This window comes from Phycodurus eques, chromosome 15, assembly GCF_024500275.1.
Source record: "Phycodurus eques isolate BA_2022a chromosome 15, UOR_Pequ_1.1, whole genome shotgun sequence".
Classification (NCBI taxonomy): Eukaryota; Metazoa; Chordata; class Actinopteri; order Syngnathiformes; family Syngnathidae; genus Phycodurus; species Phycodurus eques.
Window position 1 is genome coordinate 12,322,327 of NC_084539.1, and position 20,628 is coordinate 12,342,954.

At 40.5% G+C, this 20,628-nt stretch overlaps 2 protein-coding genes across 6 annotated transcripts in view; one reads left to right on the plus strand and one right to left on the minus strand.

Annotated features, from left to right (window-relative positions):
- LOC133414248 (AF4/FMR2 family member 1-like) overlaps positions 1-6,797 on the plus strand; it is a 43,542-nt gene extending 36,745 nt beyond the window's left edge. For 2 of the 3 annotated variants that reach the window (XR_009769969.1, XR_009769970.1), the window contains exons 19-20: positions 263-5,613; positions 6,310-6,797. Coding sequence is in view for 1 of the 3 variants with exons in the window: in XM_061699516.1 (XP_061555500.1) it covers positions 263-399 (137 nt within the window). In the remaining 2 variants the exon portion in view is untranslated. Of the gene's footprint in view, positions 1-262; positions 5,762-6,309 lie in introns of those variants that run through there. The other variant, XM_061699516.1, reaches the window with a different exon arrangement.
- klhl8 (kelch-like family member 8) lies at positions 3,549-19,793 on the minus strand. Of its 3 annotated transcripts, none has more exons than XM_061699518.1 (12): positions 19,616-19,793; positions 14,789-15,021; positions 13,383-13,444; positions 13,139-13,304; positions 12,484-12,804; positions 10,279-10,465; positions 9,930-10,073; positions 8,036-8,147; positions 7,099-7,267; positions 6,867-7,026; positions 5,576-5,777; positions 3,549-5,502 (listed from the first exon to the last, which is right to left on the minus strand). In XM_061699518.1, the coding sequence occupies exons 2-12, from the start codon at positions 14,996-14,998 to the stop codon at positions 5,379-5,381; spliced, it is 1,857 nt and encodes a 618-aa protein (XP_061555502.1). In that variant the 5' UTR covers positions 14,999-15,021; positions 19,616-19,793; the 3' UTR covers positions 3,549-5,378. The 3 variants fall into 3 exon arrangements, with proteins under 3 accessions (XP_061555502.1, XP_061555501.1, XP_061555503.1); XM_061699517.1 differs by having other exon boundaries at positions 19,604-19,792; XM_061699519.1 differs by lacking the exons at positions 13,383-13,444; positions 19,616-19,793 and having other exon boundaries at positions 14,789-14,903.
- Between the last annotated feature and the right edge of the window lie 835 nt (positions 19,794-20,628).

Below are 20,628 nucleotides of genomic sequence, written 5' to 3' on the forward strand. Positions count from 1 at the left end.
AAATTACGTATTCATTAATTGTCGAGATCTGACGTGCGCTGCCTCCTCTTACAACATGGCCGAGAGGATCTAGTTTACAGTCAGGCCACTATTTTCCAAAAATGAATACAGACTTCAATTCCCGCTAAGGAACAGACTACACGAGCAGAATCGTTTTCCATGTGACAAGAAAGGAGCCGGGCGGAAGGCAATCACGGAGTTGATCGCACTGAACATTTCCAAAGACATGTTGCAAAAGCAGTGATTTATCATTTTTTTGAAGGTCTTGTGGCAGAGCTGGATGCCGTGGTGGGCCCGCTGAGCCTGACTTCTAGCGTGCGCTCCATGGTGCATTACACCCAACAAGGCGTGGCGTGGCTGCGACGAGACAGCTCAAAAACCCAAATGAATGTCCGCTGAAGGTACCCGAACCCCGGTGTGTGGGTCACGTGCTGAAGAAGGACTAGAACTGTGGCTTAAGTGGATTCAGTAGTGAGTTAAAAAACTAAAATAAAATTAATTGCACTTATTAGAAAGCAGGTTAGAATGCCCCCAGATCAGGCCAAGTCATATACAATTGCTTTTTAAATAGGAGCATGGCTGTGATTGATTTATTATCACAACTTTTTGTTATCCTGATACGTCTATGACCTGCACATTCACCTATACAGGTTTCCCTCACCTAATCGCGATTCACTACTCACAAATTAAACTATTATAGATGTAGTTGTTATTTGCGGAAAAACTTGCCTATTAGATGTTTTTGGTCTCTTTCTGAAATGCACGAACTCAAGATAGCACCAAAACTCTGTATAATAGAAAAGTAGTGCTTTGGTGCTATCTTGTGGCATTTTGCAGCGACAGAGCTATGTTGAACTGAATGGAGGAGCTTCTGTTAGACTTCCATAGCACTGTCTGATAGAAAAGTCGTGCTTTGGTGCCATACTTTTGCATCTGTAGGCAATTCTAAACCACGAGCAATATAAAGTTTGGTGTCAAACTCATCCTGCATTGGTATCCTTACACAGGACAGCAAACCAGGAAAAGGTCCAAAAAAGCAGACTTACATTGGTTGGTATGTAAGGAGTTTCAGGGGCCTCTGATACTATGTGTGAAGTCTGCAAATTTTTTTGGTCAACTTCAACTCGCTATTCGAGCCATGCCACAAATAGCTTAAATCTACAAGTAATTGCATGTAGATGCCATAAAATGGCGCCAAATTACTACTTTTCAAATAGACAGGCCTTTGGCCGGTCTAATAGTGCTTTCCTTCATTTGAACATAGTTCCTTGACACCAAGATGCTACAAATTTGCACCAAAGCTCTAACTACTTTCTTTGTGAACAGGGCTTTGGCAGGGCATTTCAGAAAAGGCACAGAAACAGTCAATAGGTGAGTTTGTTCGCCAATAAAAGGTTCCAAAATCAAATTCGCCAATAGGAAGGGGCCACTGTTATGACATCACCACTTGCTTAGAAAGACCTCAAGTTAGACTTTTTTTTTTTTTTTTTTTCTCTCTCTCTTCAGTGTTGTCCAGTACAATTAATGGCATCATGGTGAAGAGCAAGCACAAGCTAAAGTGCCTTTATTCTCTCAGCTTTTTCCTAGTGACAAGGACAACTTTCATAGTACAATTGCCAATCATGTTTTTGAGCACACTTTATTTTTTATAATTTATTGTTAATATATATTTCTTGTACAAACTGTGCACTTTCCCTTTGAGTTTAGATGAGGAAACCATCGGAGCCCCAGAGGCAGATGTCTTTTTCACAGGGCTTTACCCCCCCCCCCTTACTTTAGGTACACTAGCCGAAAAAAAGTGTTGTTGGGATAATAGCCAGATTGAGTCACGTTTCAGTTGACATGGGAGTACATCAAACAAAAAGTACTTAACTTTCAAACAGCACCAAGTGCTTGCCTTGGCTTGATTTATTTTTTTTGTTTTTTTCATTTTGTTTTTTAATTATGAAGCTTTTGTTGGTGCATTTAAAAAAATAAAAATAAAAAAATCACGTTTTGTGGGGGGAGAAATTCACCCCACTTGGTTTTGATAGTTTATTCAGTTGGTGTGTGTAGTTTGAATGATGAAAGCAAAGAGGAATGGTTTAAAAAATCTTTATTTCCCCACCAAAAATTCAAAAGAAAAATTACATGAAAGTGTCACAGCTTGCCCTCGGGATTATCTCTCCTACCATCGGTGTAGTTTGTCCAACCTGCGGCAAACGTTAACGAATGACTCTGCAATGGATTTACACTTCTTTGTCAGATGATAATCATGGCTATGCGAATGTACTGGAAGGTGGGAATGTTTTTGGATTTTGTGGAATATCTCTATTTTCTGTTGCAGTGTGCAGAGAAAAATAAACGCTGAAAATGAATTTGTTGTTTACATTTTATTTCCCCCCCCAACACAAATACAGTTCAGTTAGGTGTTGTGTACAGTCTATTTGACCCGATTAGATACAATATTGCAATACAGTAGTACTAATGTAATTCATTCCATGACTGAGCTCAGTTTACTCGTATCTAAAATTGTGAGTAAGGCGCGTGATGCTGGACGGCTGTTGTGGTGCTCTCTGCCATAATCTTGACGCAATGTATCTGAAGCTCGCGTGTCCCTCATACTTTGGCTCTCAACACAAGTTGGTGCATTCCAAAATCAAGATACCACTGTGTTTTTAGATTACAAAAAGTGTGAAATTTATATTTGTCACAACATTATCCAAGTTACGCGTCTTGATTCATCCGCAAAGTTGAATGCAACTTAAAAGTGAAATGTTAATGTTTCTTCAACTTACCCAAAAAATCTTAGGTTTTCAGAAATGTACAACTCACCACGTCAACGTTAATAGTTGTTGTTCATCTGTGGAAAAACGACTAACATTAAACAGTAAAATCAACCAATTCACATTGGTGTTAAAAATTTACATTATCCTTCAGAGAGCTGAGAAGAAAGTACTACCATGCTGTTGACGTACGCCTGTTCGTCCTTGAGGACGGAAACGAGCCTGGCCTTCTCAGCCCAACAGCAGTGCATAGCCGTGTGGGGGAGTCCACGATGTCCATGTTGTTGTAGTCGTAGCACGTTGTTGTTCTTCCTCCAGCCAGGGTTGCTGCCCCAATCAGGAGGTGCACAGGGACACGTGAGGAGGCTGCTTTGACCAAGGAAAAAAGTGACCAAAAGTCAAGTTAAGTGACAGGGGCTTTTGTTTACCCGGTACTGACGGGGGCACCGGAGGCAGGATGGGGTTCTGTCCTTTGGCTATCATGCTTATGCAGTCTTGAAAAAAACTCTTTAAAATATACTATTTTCTCCTATTATGCGGACTTTCCTGAAGAAAAACAAACTTGCATGGAAAGAAATCTTGGGGGAAAAAAATGCAAAGTATTTCATCTATTTAAAAAAAAAAAATACACCTTTTCATTAACTTTTTTTTCCACTTAATATTGCAACTTTGTTGGGCTATTTTCTTTTTCTTGACAAATACAACTTATTCAATGAATATTTGTTCCCCTTTTTCTGATTAGCTATGAGGTGTGACAAAGAATTACAGACAACGGCATTCCATAATTTCCTGAAATTTATTGAACCAATTACAACAAAAGCACATTGCAAAAGAACTAACAAAACAACTACTACCATATTCAGGCCGTTTGTATCAGTGCCTTGTAGATTGTGCAATTTTGCTAAATAGAACGAAACATTTGTATCCAGAAATGCTGCTTGTGACAAAGTGTGAAATATACAACTATTCTATTCATCTTGGAAAATTCTAGCACAACAAAGGATTAGAAGACTAATACAGCTATATTTGTATATTAGAAAAGCATCCATAATATATTAAAATATATTTGTATACATAGGGACCGCCTTCAAGGAACATTGTGTGTAATTTAGCTTTTCTGACAGTCCAGCTATCGTACCAAAAAACAACACACAAAGCATTCCCTGACACATTTGAATGTTTCTCTGCATAACATGGCAAATAAGTTTGCTTCAATAAAAAAAAAAAAACAGGTGTCAGGATTTTTTTTCCCCGACAGATGACTGATTTGTCAGGCATGTTTGTTCAAGCATGATTATGACTGGTGCAATTGAAATTCTGTAGCATTCACTGACCCTGGCACCCAAGGCATGTGAACCTAGTCAGAAGCGAGATTATGATACTGGACTACTTTTTCATTTTTTTAGCTAGTTTCCCTTATATTAAAAAAAAAAATTTTTTTTTTAAATATATTATTCTGAGTATTTGTGGCTGAAATATTTTTAGGCTTTTTATAACATCCTCTGAGGTTTTACATGTTTTTACAATTTACTTTTCACTAAGCCACACCCCCGTAAACAGAGACTGGCCAATCACAGCGGTTCAATAGTTCTGGGCTCTTGATAAAGCTACACACATTGCACTGGCTTACTGACTATTGTAAAATAATCCTATGTTGTTAGCTTGTTAACCAAAATGCTCGTGAGCCGTGAGATGGCTGAATTTTCCCAACAGGATTAATAAAGTATTTATCTAAAGCTATGTGAACAATGTGAGGTCTAGTTATTATCTGGAGCACAGGCTAAGATAGCAATGCTAGAAATGTTGCTTTTATTCCATTCACAAAATTAAACCAGGGAAAACTAGACTCTGGAAAAAAGCTATGTAGTTCTAAATGGACAAAGTTGAATGCAATGTCTGTAAAATAATGCTATGCTGCTGTTAACTCGTCATCCAAAATGCTAAAGCTATGCGACCAACCTGAGGCGTAGTAATAGTATAGTTATCCATATCGCTGGTTAAACTAACATTGGTTGAAATGTTTCTTTTATTCTGTTTCCAAAATTAAGACCAATTCCCAAATTAACGAGACAATGGATAAAGCTATGTGGTTGCCCAAAATGCTTAAGTTATGCTACCAACACAAGGCCTACTTACTTTCCATAGTACTGGGGAAGCATTAAAAAAATTATATTCTCAACACTAAGCCAGATAAATCCATAATATAAAACGCTATGCTGCAGTCCAGTGTTATAGCTGAATGTATTAGCTCAGCAACCAAAATGCTAACCCAATGCGACCAACGTAAAACCTAGTTACAATTAAGAACACTGGCTATGCTGAAATTTGTTTATGTTTATCCTGCGCTGAAAAACTAAGCCACATGAATACGGATTTTAGAAAAAGTTACGCTGTTGTTTGAATGCTGTTGTTAGCTCGTTCCTCCAAATTCCAACACTGGGCTATCAGTGTGAGGCCCAGTTACTTAGTAAAAGGTCAATTGCACGGCAGGCTGGATCAAATGCTCTTCTGACGTATATGGCGGTTGTTGTAACATGAACAAAAGGAAGGCTATGAAAGAGTGATGCGTAAAGAGCACCAGAAGATGATAATTTGTGCATTTCTGTTCCGCCGTCACATGCAGTTGACAACGTTGCTGGATCCCTGGCCGACATCTCTGATCTGGCTTACATGAGACGAGCACACGGCTACGCCCGCTCCGGCTCGGCAGTGCGACACGGAGCCGACCAGCTCCCACCTGGAGACATGATGCAAGGCGACACCGTCAAAGACCGACCCTCGATGGACCCCTCCCTTTGTCTGCCCCTCACCTGTTCATGCGCGGCTCAAAGGCCTCCACCGTGTTCAGGTAGATGTTGCCGTTGTGCCCGCCCACAGCGAACACGCGGCTCATCACTGTGGCGACACCCACGCCACCGCGCGGGGTGGTCAGCTCCGACACGTACTCCCAGCGGTTCGTTCGCGGGTCGAAACGCTCCACAGAGCTCAGTGGCGAGTTGTCGTCGAAACCACCTAGACCACACGCATAAAGGGAATTTGACGACGTCATACTAGGCAACGTGGTGGACAAGTGTTCAGCTTTCTCCCTCATTCCAAAATGAGGCAAGTTAGGTTAATTTAGATGTTAAGTTGTCCACGTGTGTGAATGGTTGTTTGCTGGCAACCGGTGCAGGGCTCCTGCCCAAAGTCAGCTGGGATAGAGTCCAGATCACCAGTGACCCTAATGAGGACAAGTGCTATCGAACAGGGAAGGACTATAATAAATGAATCATTACTTTAATGTAATTACATACTTGTGTTCACACTTTGCTGTTTCACTGCAATTATCAGAAAGTGTTACAAAATATGACCGCTCATCTTCCACAATGTCTATAATAGAAATAGCCCATGACCACAACAATGCCCTACCCGCAGATTTTAGGGCTGCTAACCTCAGTAAAAAAATTTTAATCTCAATTTAAAAATTATTTTTATACTTTGCATTTAGTTGAAGTACACGTAGACCTGTTTTACTGCCGCTTCTCCTCTCGCCTCTCCTGCTCAGAGATGGGGCTTGGTGGCAATGACCAAATCTGAGGCTGTTGCAGTATGGATTCTCCACTGACCAACTGGGACAAGATCTGAAGTGGACCACTTCCCCGGAGACTTGTTGCTGGATTCTGCATCCGCCGTCTGGGCCAGGTCCTGAGGCAGAACCACTTTCCCAAAGGTGTCTACCTGCGGCACTTCATCTAATCGCTTTAAATGGATTCTTGTGCCATCTTAACATTGTACAGCACCCTACTATGTAAAACATTTTTTCCCACTTGACATACATTGTAGCCTGGTCACCCTGAAAGGGGGATCCCTCCATCTGTGGTCCCTTCCCTAGGTTTCTTGTTTTTTCCCCAAATGGAGTTTTGAGTTTTTCCTTGCTCGATTGGGGGGGATTAGATCAGGGGATGTCATCTATCTTCGTCAACTGTGGGCCTGTGAAGCCCTTTGAGAGTCTTTTGTGATGAAGGGCCATACAAATAAACTTCACTTAACGCATTCCAACGAATACTTTCTGGATTGTTATCCAATACACAAGCGAATGAAAGTACAATAGTCGCCATTTACCGACGACGTAGAGGCAGCCGTTCAGCTTGCTGACCCCGTTCCCGGCGCGCCGCTGGCCCATCTCGTTCACCTCGGTCCACTTGTTGAGGTGCGGGTCGAAGCGCTCCACGCTCGACAGCGACGCCAAGCCGTCGTTACCGCCCACCGCGTAAACGAAACTCTGGCAGTGGGACGACCCAAAGTTGTGAGGAGATCGGACGGATTGCGTGTGCGACCGTATGTGGCACCTTACCCCCAATGCCACGGAGCCCACGCCTCCTCTGGGCGTGTTCATGCGGGCCACGGCACTCCAACAGTCTCGCTCGATGTCGTAGCGCTCCACGTCGTTGAAACACGAGTTGTCGTCCAGACCGCCGATGGCGTAGATTGGACCGGCCAGCGCGGCCAAGGCGATGCCCCTCCTGAACAAACACAGGTGGGTCTCAGTTTTCGTTTGTATTAAGCTATAATCAAAGTCATTAAAAATAAAATGTTTCATTTAAATAAATTACATATTCCATTATGATGCATCTGTAATTCAATGAACTCTGTAGCACCAACCAAACCACGTCAACAAAGTGTAGAGGCTTAGTACATCTCATAAACGCGCTCCTTGCGGAGTATTAACGATCTTTCATGATGCGTCCTCATTGCCGATAAGCAGTGCAGTACATTTCAACCTGATGTGGTCGCTCCACAATGTTGTCTGCGTCCATGTTTGTGTTCCAAGGAACTATGAGATTGATTTGTTTGGCCCAGTCTGCCTCTTTTGACTGCATTTCGCCACACCAGTCCTTTTTATTGCATTTAAAACTCTTCTTTTCACTTGACATTAATTGTAATACATTACTATGTAACATTGTTTAATATTGTTTCCAAAATGTCTCCCATTGGCTACCATTTGAGAACTACAGGTATTCATGTTAGTTACACAATACATGAATGTTGTGGAGAAATCACGCCACATTAAATGTGACAAAATTAGCGCTGATCCAACAAAGCTAGCGTCTCACATTTCTAATGCCAAACCACAAGGGGGCAGCACATGACCGATGACAGAATTTTCAGCTGAAAATTTCAAGGCGATGTTTTAAAATTTTATTGGCTACTGTGACTCACCGCCGCATCTATACAAGACAAGCAAGTTTAGCATTTAACATGAGGACAAACAACAGATGACAGGCAAGTACCTCTTGGTGTTCATGGAGGCTTTCATCATCCACTTGTTGGTGAGGGGGTCAAACACCTCCATGTTTCCCAGGTGCTCGTTACCGTCGTGCCCACCCACAGCGTAAACCTTCCCTATGGAAACAGCAAAAACAAGAAATTAAGAAGTGGAAAATATGTTGATTACACATGTAGGCTATGATACTGAAGGGTTGATTTATTGATAAAAATGACTGACTCTGCACTCTTACTTAGTGTTGCTTTTAATGCTATCAAGAAACAAAACTCTGTTTCATAATAGCTACATTTTGCCCCATATCTTTTTCCCCGACAGATTGTGAAAATTCAAGCCTTTATCCAACATTTTGACACTATTTTCCAACCTTAACATACATATTCGGAGTTACAGCAAAATGTTGGTCAAACAAAAGTTAAATGCCACCACACTAGGGTTGGGCATCGTTTGAATTTGAGCGATTCCGGTTCCTCATTTCCAATCCGGTTCCAAATGATTCTCGATTCAGATTATTTTAGGGGTCTGGGTTTGCATGGTTTAAATAATGGATGTCCAAATTATAAACATCCATGTTCTTAGCCGCCCCCAGCATAGACTAAAATGAACATTTGACTCGGGGTTCTTTATAACAAGTATCAATATCAAACCTATGAACTAAAAGGCAATGTGTGCGGAACTAATCCAATTGACTTAATATTCATTAATGTTTCAGCTAAAAGTTTAATATAGCATTGTTAAATAGTTATTTGCGATAGTTTTATTATATCAAATGGTTTATATGTGTAGGTTTTAACTTTACTTCCTGTTTTAAGTATGTAGCCTTTTATTTTGAAGGGTACGCACAGGAACTCAACATTTTGGCACAAAAAGCAACTTCACACAACACCGGGGAATTCTGAAAACGAAAGTAAACCTAGACGGCAAGAAAAAAAAGTAGTGAATGAAACCAAATGCTATAAAACGTTAACTCCTTTACCTACCAACTGATGAGGCACAAGGTTAGTGTTTGTGATACTGTGAGACGTTTATGTGAATGTTGTCCCAATTTATTGTGATGTAAAGCTGGTAGTTTGACCTTTGAAGTTTTGGCTCAATATTAAGTTATTTTTTCTGTCAGCGTCGCTTATGTTGGTTTGAAGACTAAAATAAATGCTAAAAACCATCACTGCAAAAGTGCAATCCTCTGTTTAACTTGTTAGCTGCCTCGGCATAGATGTATTTTATTGTTTCACTCACCCAATTTGACTTCACTGAAGCTCAGCGCGGTGTAGGCTGAGGCTCGGAGCGGGAGGGAGCACGTCAGACTTCTACACATCGCGAAAGCCTCCTTTGCTCAGTATAATCTTATTCCAAGTGTTGCATTGAGGGGACTGGTCATTTATTTTAACAAAGTTAATACATACTTTTTTTTTTGCTGCCGCCGTTGGGCACAAGCACATCTTCGTGGGTGTTCGTTGGTTTTCGCTACATTCTTCTTTGGGGTCTGTGGACTGTAGGTATCGAAACTGGGAACCGACGTTTTTAAATGTGAACGATTTCGGGAGAACCGGAACATTGGTCCCGGTTCCAATCAGGTCTCAATTCTCGATGCCCAACCCTACACCACATACAATTTCACCTGAGTGAGCAGCTAAAGGATTTACTCCACAGGTGCTTTTCTTTCAGTTTGAATTCCACCATGAAACACCACAAGGTGACAGTATTGTTCTACAAACACCTTTGAGCGAGAGTAGTTTATTTATATACCTTATTTTATTTTTTGTTGAATTAATAAAGTTGTTAGACACTTGTATTGAGAATGCATTTCCCCCCCCCCCCCCCAACACGTTGCCTGTACATTTTATAATGTTGACAGTTTGAACCTGGCTAACTGTTTCTTTTCTCGTGTTGTTAACTTTTACCTCCTACAGAAATGACGCCGACGTGCCGCCGTCTGCTGTTCATCTCGGGGCCCAGGAACCAGCTGTTCTTACTGATGGAGTAGCACTCGATGCTGCGAAACGGGTCACCAGAGCCCCCACGCCCACCCACGCAGAACAGAACTCCTGAGGAAATAACGGTGTTATTTGACAACTGGTTCACAAAGCCAACCAGTTCAGGGTGTACCCCGCCTCCTGCCCGATGACAGCTGGGATAGGCTCCAGCACGCCCGCAACCCTAGTGAGGAGAAGTGGCTCAGAAAATGGATGGATGGATGGATGGATGGTTCACAAAGCAGAATGTTACATGAAAGAGAGCAGTAGCAACAACCTGCGGTGTGTTTTCGGGGCACAGTGCGGACCGAGTACTCGAATTCGGGCACTGCCTTGTTGCTGAGGTGGAGGTGGTAGTTCCGGGCCTCGTCCATCAGGTCGCGGCAACTCAGGTTGCCTTTGATCATCTCATCCTTGGCCACCGTGCCGGTCAGGAAGTCCACGGGGAGCAGTGGCAGGCGTACCTGGAGACCAAAACACACAAACACTGTGGGGATGATGAACGACACATGTAGAACAAAGACTGTTATCTTAACTCATCCTCCAGCAGTCAGTTACGCAAAACTGACAATTTAACATAATATGGACGTTCAGAAAAACATCAAGTGATTCCGTCATGTTATTTCTTTCATCAGTTTTTTAAATATGCAACTTTTTAAACTGCTTAAAAAAGACTCACTGAAGCCTGCATAACAAATGGCAACCCCTTGATACCGCTCTCTTTGTAATATGCATTTTATTAGTTATTTAATGCAGAGCTCTTTTGAAATTCATTTTTATAAAAATGTTTTGTTTGAATTAATAATAGTATCACTATCTGTTTATACACAGTATTTAGTAGTAATTTGATGTTCAATAGTGGCGTGGCGCAGAGGGTAAGTCCTGGCCCGCCCTGAAACCGCAGGGTCACTGGTTCGTATCCCCGCCCGAGCACATGTCGTCGTCGTGTCCCTGTGCAAAACACTTAACCCACACTGCCCATGAACGAATGTGGTTGAATGTTTGGTCGTGATCGGCGTGGCCGAAGGCGCAGAATGGCAGCCATGCTTCTGTCAGACTGCTCCAGGGCAGCTGTGGCTACACTAGTAGCTTACCACCACATGGTATGACTGGAGTGAAGGAATAATTTATGCAATTTTTTTGAGTGCCTTGAAAAGCACTATATAAATGGTATGCATTATTATTAAGAGCACAGTGATTGAGTTGTGAAATTAATGTTCAGAAGTAACAGTCTCAAAATCCTTAAAGTGTTGCTTTTGGAACCATGTTATAATGTAATATTATACTTAACACTGAATTGAACATTTATTAAATTGGCCTTTGGGGCAGTTATGATGAGCCCCATTAACTCTGCCTCACGACAAGTGGGAAATGTGACATAAAATGGGAATGGTTGAAAATTATGGTTATGCGGATATACAAAATTGCAATGTTTTGGAGTAAGTTAGAGACTACATCAGTAATTTCATATTTGATACAGAAAAGTGATTCAACTGATATTTTAGTTTTAATCAGTACAACAAAGCCCAATGAATTCTGCTTTGCAACAAAAGGCTGCAAAATCCTTACATCATATTTTAAAAGCATTGTTATGGAAAAGAGGCAAGAAGTCTCATTGATGCTTGTTCTGCTGCCACAAAGTGAACCAAAAAAATACACAGGCCCAGGAAACCCCGATCCCAAACAAAAAATTAAGTTAATTTAAAATATAAGTCATTCAATGGATGTCAGTCGACACACATCTGTTTCAATGGCAGTTTTTTTGTGATTCACAGACCAAGATAAACCATTTAAAAACTTTTTCCACCATTAATGTGACCGATAACCTCAATAAAAAAAAAGTGAACTCTGAGTAGAAGTAAAAATAAGATGAATTAATATAGTTGCACAGGTGTACACACCCTCTTATAACTGGTTCTGTGTTTGTGTTCAGAATGAATCAAATTCAAACATGTTAAAATTGACTCAGCACACACCTGCCACCATTGTATAATTTCCTCCACCTGGACTGAGGCCTCAGTTCCAGCTAAAAAGAAAAAAATAATCCAGCACAGTTTGGGAGATTTCAAGTGTGTTTTTGCTAAATGTAGCCAGGCATTGGTGTTTTTCTTAGTAAGATAAGGCTTCTACAAAAATGTCAGGAAAAGCCTACTCGAACAGATGAATGTTATTTGGGGTTAATCAGAGGCACACTAAATGGTGGCAGGTGTGCGCTGACTCCCATTAACATGAGCTTGAATGTGATTGGTTAATTCAGAACACAGCCACATCCCCAGTTATAAGAGGGTGTCCACACTTGTGCAACCACATTCTCAGTTGTTTATTTTTACTCCCCCCCAATTGAGTTGTACAGGTTATAGGTCTAAATGTTTTGATATGATTTATCTTGGTCTCATTTTTGATACCACAAAATCTGGCATTTGAACAGGGGTGTGCAGACTTTCTATATTCACTGTAAGTCAAGTCGAAAGATAAAGCTAACCTGAGAGAAGATGTGGTCCAGCCAGGCGTGGTGGTGCTGCGGGTTGGCTTTGAGCCACTTGACGGCCGCCTTGTATACCTGCGTCTCCGACTGGATGTTGAGGTCGCTGGAGGCCAGCAGCGTGCGCAGGTGCTGCGGCGACACGCACGTGAAGTCCTCGCACTCCACCACCTCGCTGAAGTGCTCGCAGGCGTAGCGGTCGGCCATGTCCATCAGGTCCACGCGGTTGTGGCTCTCGGCGAAGGTGCGCACCGCCAGGCAATTGGTGGGGTGGAAGTGGGCCTTCATGTACTCACAACACGCCCGCGCCACCAGCTCCACCTGCGGTTTTCGTAACTTCATTTCATGTGTTTACTGCATTGATTACAAACCACTGTGCTGGAGCAAATTACTGTGCCGGTGAGAGATCACCTGGTGTGCCGCAGACGTTCTCCAATTTCACCTTAATTGGTAAGACAACTATTTATTCACTACAGATGTACCTTTGCTCAACTATCCATCTACATTTTTTATCTTCATGTGTTGGGTCTGTATCAGACAGACAATCTTTTAAGATTTGAAAAGTCCTTTTGTGTACCAGGCCTAATGAAAAATATGTGCCTTGGCTCAATAAAGGTTGGCAAACAGACTCTACTGCACACCTTTGTTAACTTACCTGAAGGATGCAGGCAGCATAAAGCAGAGGCTGGACATTGTCTACGGTGAGCGTGAGCTTGGAGGAGTAAGCAAAGTGGACCAGATCCTGGATGGCATCTCCATCAAAGTCCTTGATCTCGATCAATTTCTGCTTGGCCTCTGTCATTTCAGACAGAAACATGGCCCTGGGGGACAAACAGAATTCTTAGCTAGCATGTTTTCTATACACGTCTAGAAATATATCCATGAAAAAGTGTGCACACCTGAAGTAGGGGATAACACAGGCCAAGACAAGCTTATGACATGGTATCAGCCTGCTGCCAACCTACATACAAAAGCAAGTTCATTAGAAGACGCCACCTCCATCGTCTGGTGTGACCCATAAGATTGGATTTATACTGCATGTTTTAAGTGATAATTTGATTTTTTTGCTTTCAAATAGCACATGGGTGCGTAAAAAAAAAAATGCATGGAATCAGGACTCTACTAAATCTTATACACATCGGTGGGTTTAAACAAAAGGTGCTCTGTCCTGAGTTGTTTAACACATCTAGATGTAAATACCATTAAATAAAAGCTGGAATTCTGAACTTTTGTCTCATATTCATCTTTTGATCTGCAACCCAAATGTCTTCAGTATACACAAAAACAAAGAAATTGACCTTGTCGTTCCAATACTGTATCTTGTCTTTGTAGTGTATTCAATTGAACTCAATATGTTGAAAAAGATTTGCAATTCATTGTATTGTTTTTATTTGTTTTACACAACATCCCAGTTTCATTGGAATTGGGGTTTGTAATAGCTACTATGATAAAATAAAATACAAATAAAAAAATTATGAAGTGAAAAAGTTGGACCGGACATCCCAAGATAATACTTCATGTTTTGAGCATGTATACCAGCAAATTCATGTTGAGTATTATACATAGGTAGAAGCGCATTATACACAAGTAATTATGGTAACCCTAACCCCCATTATCATTTTGTAACCTTTTGAAAATGTTTAGTGGTGGTTCCCCTTCCAACACAAGAATTCCAATCACAGTCATCAAATCTTAAAATAAAAAAAACCTTCAAACAAGTATTTACACTACAAAGCGTGAAATATTTTTCAATTATTAGTTGGTCAAATTAAGTTGGGATCATTATCTTTTGACTGCCCATTATATGTACACCTGCGTTTCCCCAACCAACACAAAACAAAAAAGACTCACTGTAAATCTGTACTATACAAAATTACAATAAATATGCTCTAAACATGCTACATTAGAGGTGGGTCAAACATTTTATAAGGAAAATTGTTGATGGCCTCCAAAGGAGTAATGTGGAGGTTAAGATCATTTAAATCAATGGAGGGAGGGGGAGAATAAGCCATGGCCAACTAAACACTATTCAAACCAAATACAAATATTTTCATTTATAGTTTACTGCTGTGTTGATGCCAGTGTTGATGCTTGTGGACATATTTCCATGCAATTTGGGCGTCTACGCTTCCGGTTGTTTCATGGATTGCTTGAATGTAAACAGCCATATGGGATACTGTATATGTGTTACTTAAAATGTACATGGAAATAGACAGCCCCCAAAAAAATTGGATATCGGCATTATATCGGAATCAGGCACTTCGTCAGTGTAAATTCAGCTTGAAATACTTTGACGCCGTCTAACCTTGAGTGTGACATCGCAGAGCTCTCCCACTTCGTAGAAATGCCTCAGTGAGTTGTGGAAGTCCTTCCAGGCCTCGTGGGCCTCGAACACAAAGGAGCCGTCTGACTCGCAGTCAACTTTGGACGGTTTGGCGGGGGCGGCGGCAGCGAGGCGCTTCTCCTTGGACTTGAGCTGCTTGGCATGCTCTGGCACCACATCCCCCGGCGCCATTGCTGCCTTACAGGACACAGCACCTGGACAGAGTGGACCCGTGTTTAGGGGACATACCGTGGTACCCTAACTTATGAGTTTAATTAATTCCATGACCAAGCTTTTAACTCAATTTACCGGTACTTGTAAATTAAATACATTTCCTATTTCAATTTCAGCCCAAAAAAAATTAGGTTCTGTGTTTTTAATAAAGTAAACTAGCACTATATTGTAAATTAAAGGGAAAGTACTGTCCAAAATGAAAGGATGGCTGGCTTTACGTCACATCATATGCTGTTAGAAAAGTCCTACACTTTGTGATTGTTTCTATCGTGTAAATGTGATTCTTTCATCAAGCGTGCACAACTCCAATATTTGCACAAATATACAGACAGATTGAGGCACTACACTAGAGGCAGGTAATCAATGCCAATATGCTTCCATCACACGTGATGACTTAGTCTGGATTTACTCTCCCTGTTCTGTTTGCAGCTTCACTACTGCTATGCACAATTTACGTTGTTTTTATGTATTTTGTGTTTAATGTTGCAAAATTAGACATTTTTGTCCAATGGGAAGATTAAGTCATGTTATGAACACAAAATGCAACTGTTAAAAAAAACTATTGAAAAGACATTGCTAATATAAGTTTAATAATTACGATACGATTTAAAAACGTTCACTTAACTCGATTGTGTTTGAGGAAAAAACTAGCATCACAATAATAAAATATTGCTAAATAGTACGAATATAGCAGAAATTTCTTGCATTAGATTTGTTTTGTGGCAACGGAGACTCTTTTAGAGCAAATATCCTTCCACAAGCATCAACAAAAGCAGAATATTTGGTCAGGGATCTTCCCTGCCAGCTGAGCAAGTTTGGTCAGTATCACCTCCCCCCCTCTTGTATTTTCACTTCCCTTTTACTCACCCTACACTGACTACAAGCAAAAGCTGAAAGAAAAAGCACATTTCCTATGACACAATGGTTCCAAAGAGAGCAAAAACTACAAATTCCAATGCTAGAAAGAAAGACAACAATCTTACCTGTGGGCATGGGTGGTACAAATAAGACCAATTGTCTCAAGTGCCAACTACTGCGGCGACGAGACAACATGAGCATCTAGCAAAAAAAAAAAAAAAAAAAAAAAAACTACCAAAGCTCCGCCCACACACCTTATAGACAGATGATGCACTGTCTTTCCTTCTGAGCTGAATAGACCCAAGTATCACTGCAGCCTCATCGTTAGTCTGCTCAGGGTTAGTCACGATATTTAAAAAAAAAAAAATAATAATAATATTTCACGGCTTGGTTTCACTACATTTGGAAAATAAAGCAGGAATCAGTTGGGATTTAAAAAATGAAAACAGCCTCAGACTATGTTATATTATTTATTACTGAGAAAAAAAAGCTCCTGGTGAATTATTTAACAGTAGCAGAATTTGACCTGAAATTCTTGCACAAAAAGAGCCACCTTTCTTTCAGTCATTTATCAATCAAAACAGGGAACATCTGAGCAGTCATGAGCCTTTAGTCGGAATCTTTAATTATTTTTTTCCTAACAAGAGTTGTATGCACACAACCTCTCACAATCTAAAATGATTCATTTTAAAGATAAAGACAAAAGGGAAATTCTAAAGAATACAAAGCACACAGTGTTTAGTTATTTCCCATCATATAAGCACAACTATACTAATAGTTCAATATGTGCCATATCAAGAGGTGGCGAGCAACAAGCTACGTTTACAACCCCAATTCCAATGAAGTTGGGACGTTGTGTTAAATAAAAAAAAGAATACAATGATTTGCAAATCATGTTCAAATCATGTTCAACCTATATTTAATTGAATACATTCATTAACTTGGAATTTTATGGCTGCAACACATTCCAAAAAAGAGGAATGCTCATCAAACACCTGTTTGGAACATCCCACAGGTGAACAGGCGAATTGGGAACAGTTGGGTGCCATGATTGGGTAGAAAAGGAGCTTCCCTGAATTGCTCAGTCATTCACAAGCAAAGATGGGGCGAGGTTCACCTCTTTGTGAACAAGTGCGTGAGAAAATAGTCTAACAGTTTAAGGACAATGTTCCTCAACGTACAATTGCAAGGAATTTAGGGATTTCATCATCTACGGTCCATAATATCATCAAAAGGTTCAGAGAATCTGGAGAAATCACTGCATGTAAGCGGCAAGGCTGACAACCAACATTGAATGCCGGTGACCTTCGATCCCTCAGGCGGCACTGCATCAAAAACCAACATCAATGTGTAAAGGATATCACCACGAGTCTTTTTGGGAATGATGCAACAGGTTTTTCACACCTGGATTTGGCGATCATCTACCATTCCTCCTTCCAGATCCTCTCCAGTTCTGTCAGATTAATATGACACAAAAGTTCAGAATCCCATCTTTTATTTCATAGTATTTTGATCTAGATGTGTAAAACAACTCAGGACTGTGCACCTTTTGTTTGAAGCCACCCACTTTTCAAGTGAGCTTAACTTGAGCAACTTAGAATGAATAACATTTCATATTTGGTGGCACTTAACCCTTACTTGCACTAAGGAAGCCTGCGACCCATTGACTTCACCAGACTGTTCCATTATTCATACGAAATGCTTTTTCCAGGCCTTTACTGCACCCTCTTGCAGTTCTTGTTTGTTTTGGGGGGGTTAAGGTCCAGTGATTGACTTGGCCAGTCTAAGACCTTCCACTTTTTCCCCTTGATGAAGTCCATTGTTGTGTTGGCAGTGTGTTTTGGGTCATTGTTGCATGATGAAGCTTCTCCCGATTAGTTTGGATGCATTTTTATGTAAATTGCCTGACAAAAGGGTTTTATAGACTTCATTCTGCTGCTAGCATCATACCATTGTTACATCATAACTAAAGACTAGTGAGACCGTTCCAGAAGCAGCCATGCAAGCCCAAGCCATGATATTACCGCCACCATGCTTCACAGATAAGCTTGTGTGTTTTGGATCATAAGCAGATCCTTTCTTTCTCCATACTTTTGCCTTTACATCACTTTGGTAGAGGTTAATCTTGGTCTCATCAGTCCATAAAACTTTTTCCCAAAGCTTTTGTGGCTCATCTCTGTACTTCTTTGCAAAATCCAATCTGGCCTTCTGATTCTTTTTGCTGATGAGTGGTTTGCATCTTGTGGTATGGCCTGTATATTTATTCTCTCAGTCTTCTTCAAACAGTGGATTGTGATACCTTCACCCCTGCCCTGTGGAGGTTGACAGTGATGTCACTGACTGTTCTGTTGTTTTGGGGTATTTCTTCACAGCTCTCATAATGTTTCTGTCCTCAACTGCTGTTGATACCCTTGGCCTTGACCTACCTGTTCAAGGACTGTTGCTCAGCACACCAGTAGTTTCTCTCTTTTTCAGCACATTCCAAATTGTTGTATTGGCTATGCCCAATGTTTGTTCAATAGCTCTGATCGATTTTCCCTCAGCTTCAAAATGGTTTGCTTTTCTCCCATAGACAGCTCTTTGGTCTTCATGTTTGCTTTATGGCAAATGCAGTTTTCACAGGTTAAACCCAAAGCCAAAAACAAACACTATCTAATGTTTCAGCAATCAATCTAAAAGGCAACACCTGAGCAACTCGAAACACCCATCAGTCACATGTTCCAATAGGTTTGCTCACTTGAAAAGTGGATGGCTTCAAACAAAAGGTGCTCTGTCCTGAGTTGTTTATCACATCTAGATGCAAATACCATGAAATAAAAGCTGGAATTCTGAACTTTTGTCTCATATTAATCTTTTGATCTGAAACCCAGATGTCTTCAGTATACCACAAAAACAAAGGAATCAACCTTGCCGTTCCAACTTTTGGAGGGGACTGTAATTAAATAATGAACTTAAATAATGAAATGTGATAGTCATTATGATTTACACAGAGATATTCATCTAATAAAAGGTTTATTATGTTGGCTGTAGTTTGCTGTAATAGATGTTTTAATTACATTATTTAGCAAGAACATTATTATCGAGGCAAAATCCCCCATTCCCCAAAATTATCTAACGTGTTGTCCAGTTGGGGTACATTTTGGGGCTGAAACTGTACTTTCTACTTAATTTGATTGAAACCATGGTGACCCCAAATGCAACATAAAGCCATATAGCTATATGGCTTTATGTTCAACTCCTTCAATATTGTATATTCTCGAAGTATTTAACTAAGAGATAATTAGACTTCTGTGTGTACTAGGCCATATAGTGCCAGCATAAATCTTTGACTGGGCACACAGCACGTCAACACTCTACGAGATTAGAGGTTTTTCCCCCCCTCTAAAATATGTTCGTCGAGTTAACACATAAATGTTCTCCATATTGTAATACACCACACGGAATCCTATCCAATAATAACAATTAAAAAAAAACGATAAACACAAGGACTGTCAGCCATTAAGCTATCACCGTGGTAGAAACATGTACCGTTAGCTTTGTTTTAAGATAGCATCGGCACAAGAGCTAATCTGGTTTGACAGGAGCTGAAGAGGGGGAAAAAAAACAAAACATCCAAACTATAACGACAACCCCGACACTAAAAACACAAACATAAATAGCAAACATCGGCTAACGAGCTCAAAAATGCAAAACAAGTTGACTTGCCTTAGCTCATACCTTAGGAAGGGTTGAAATGCCGACTATTTTCAGGCAAAATGTTAGTTGGCATTTGCACGTTTGTTGTGGTTTCAACCGGTTCATCTTGGTTATTGTAGTTTTACCTCTTGTCGCGGGCTATCACGGGGCCACTTTTCGCGTCACCGCACTTTCGTCAAAAATTTTTAAAATCCTTTCTTCAATACTTTTTGATTCACTGGGTAACTACCTTAAAAACACGGTTCGCCTTGATTCTAACCTCACACTCACAATCTCCATCGATCCATTTTCTACACTCACACCTCACTAGGGTCGCGGGCGTGCTGGAGCCCATATCAGACATATATATATATATATATATATATATATATATATATATATATATATATATACACACACACACATTTACACACATATATATCCATCCATTTTCTGTACCGCTTATCATATATATCATCTGAAATTTAACGTGTCACCATTTTTCTCACTACATATATTTCCAAAGGTGCTATTGACATGAATATTACACCAGATTTTGGGAACAATCCAAGTAATCCATACGTACAAAGAAAGTAGAAGACATAAAATCAGGAATTAAGTTATGTGTAATAATGTAATGTGTTTCCCTGTAAGACACAGGGAAAAGTATTGAACATGCCAACTGGTATTTATTCAATACTTTGTACAAAAGCTTTTGTTTGCAATAATAGGTTCAGGACACTTCCTGTATGGAGAAACTAGTTGCATGCATTGCTATGCTTCTGGCCCATTCCTCCACACAAGCAGTCTTCGAATGTTGACGGTTCCGTGGGCTTCTTTTATGGACCTTGAGTTCTTTCCATAGATTTTCGATTGGATTCAAGTCAGGTGATTGGCTGGGCCATTCTAGCAATTTTATTTTTTGGCTTTGAAACCAATTGAGTTTCCTTGGCAGTATGTTTTGGATCATTATCCTGCTGAAATGTCCACCCTCGTTGCATTTTCATCCTCCTCGCAGATGGCAGTCCATTTTTGTCAAGAATGTCACTGTAGAT

What these genes read in the sequence shown, in the direction of transcription:
- klhl8 (XM_061699518.1), bottom strand. Translation starts at nt 14,998, where the DNA reads ATGGCGCCGGGGGATGTGGTGCCAGAGCATGCCAAGCAGCTCAAGTCC. An exon ending in TGGACCACATCTTCTCTCAG is followed by an intron (nt 10,466 to 12,483) that starts GTTAGCTTTATC and finishes TTTGGTCTCCAG; the next exon opens with GTACGCCTGCCACTGCTCCC. An exon ending in TGGGCTCCGTGGCATTGGGG is followed by an intron (nt 7,027 to 7,098) that starts GTAAGGTGCCAC and finishes TCCCACTGCCAG; the next exon opens with AGTTTCGTTTACGCGGTGGG.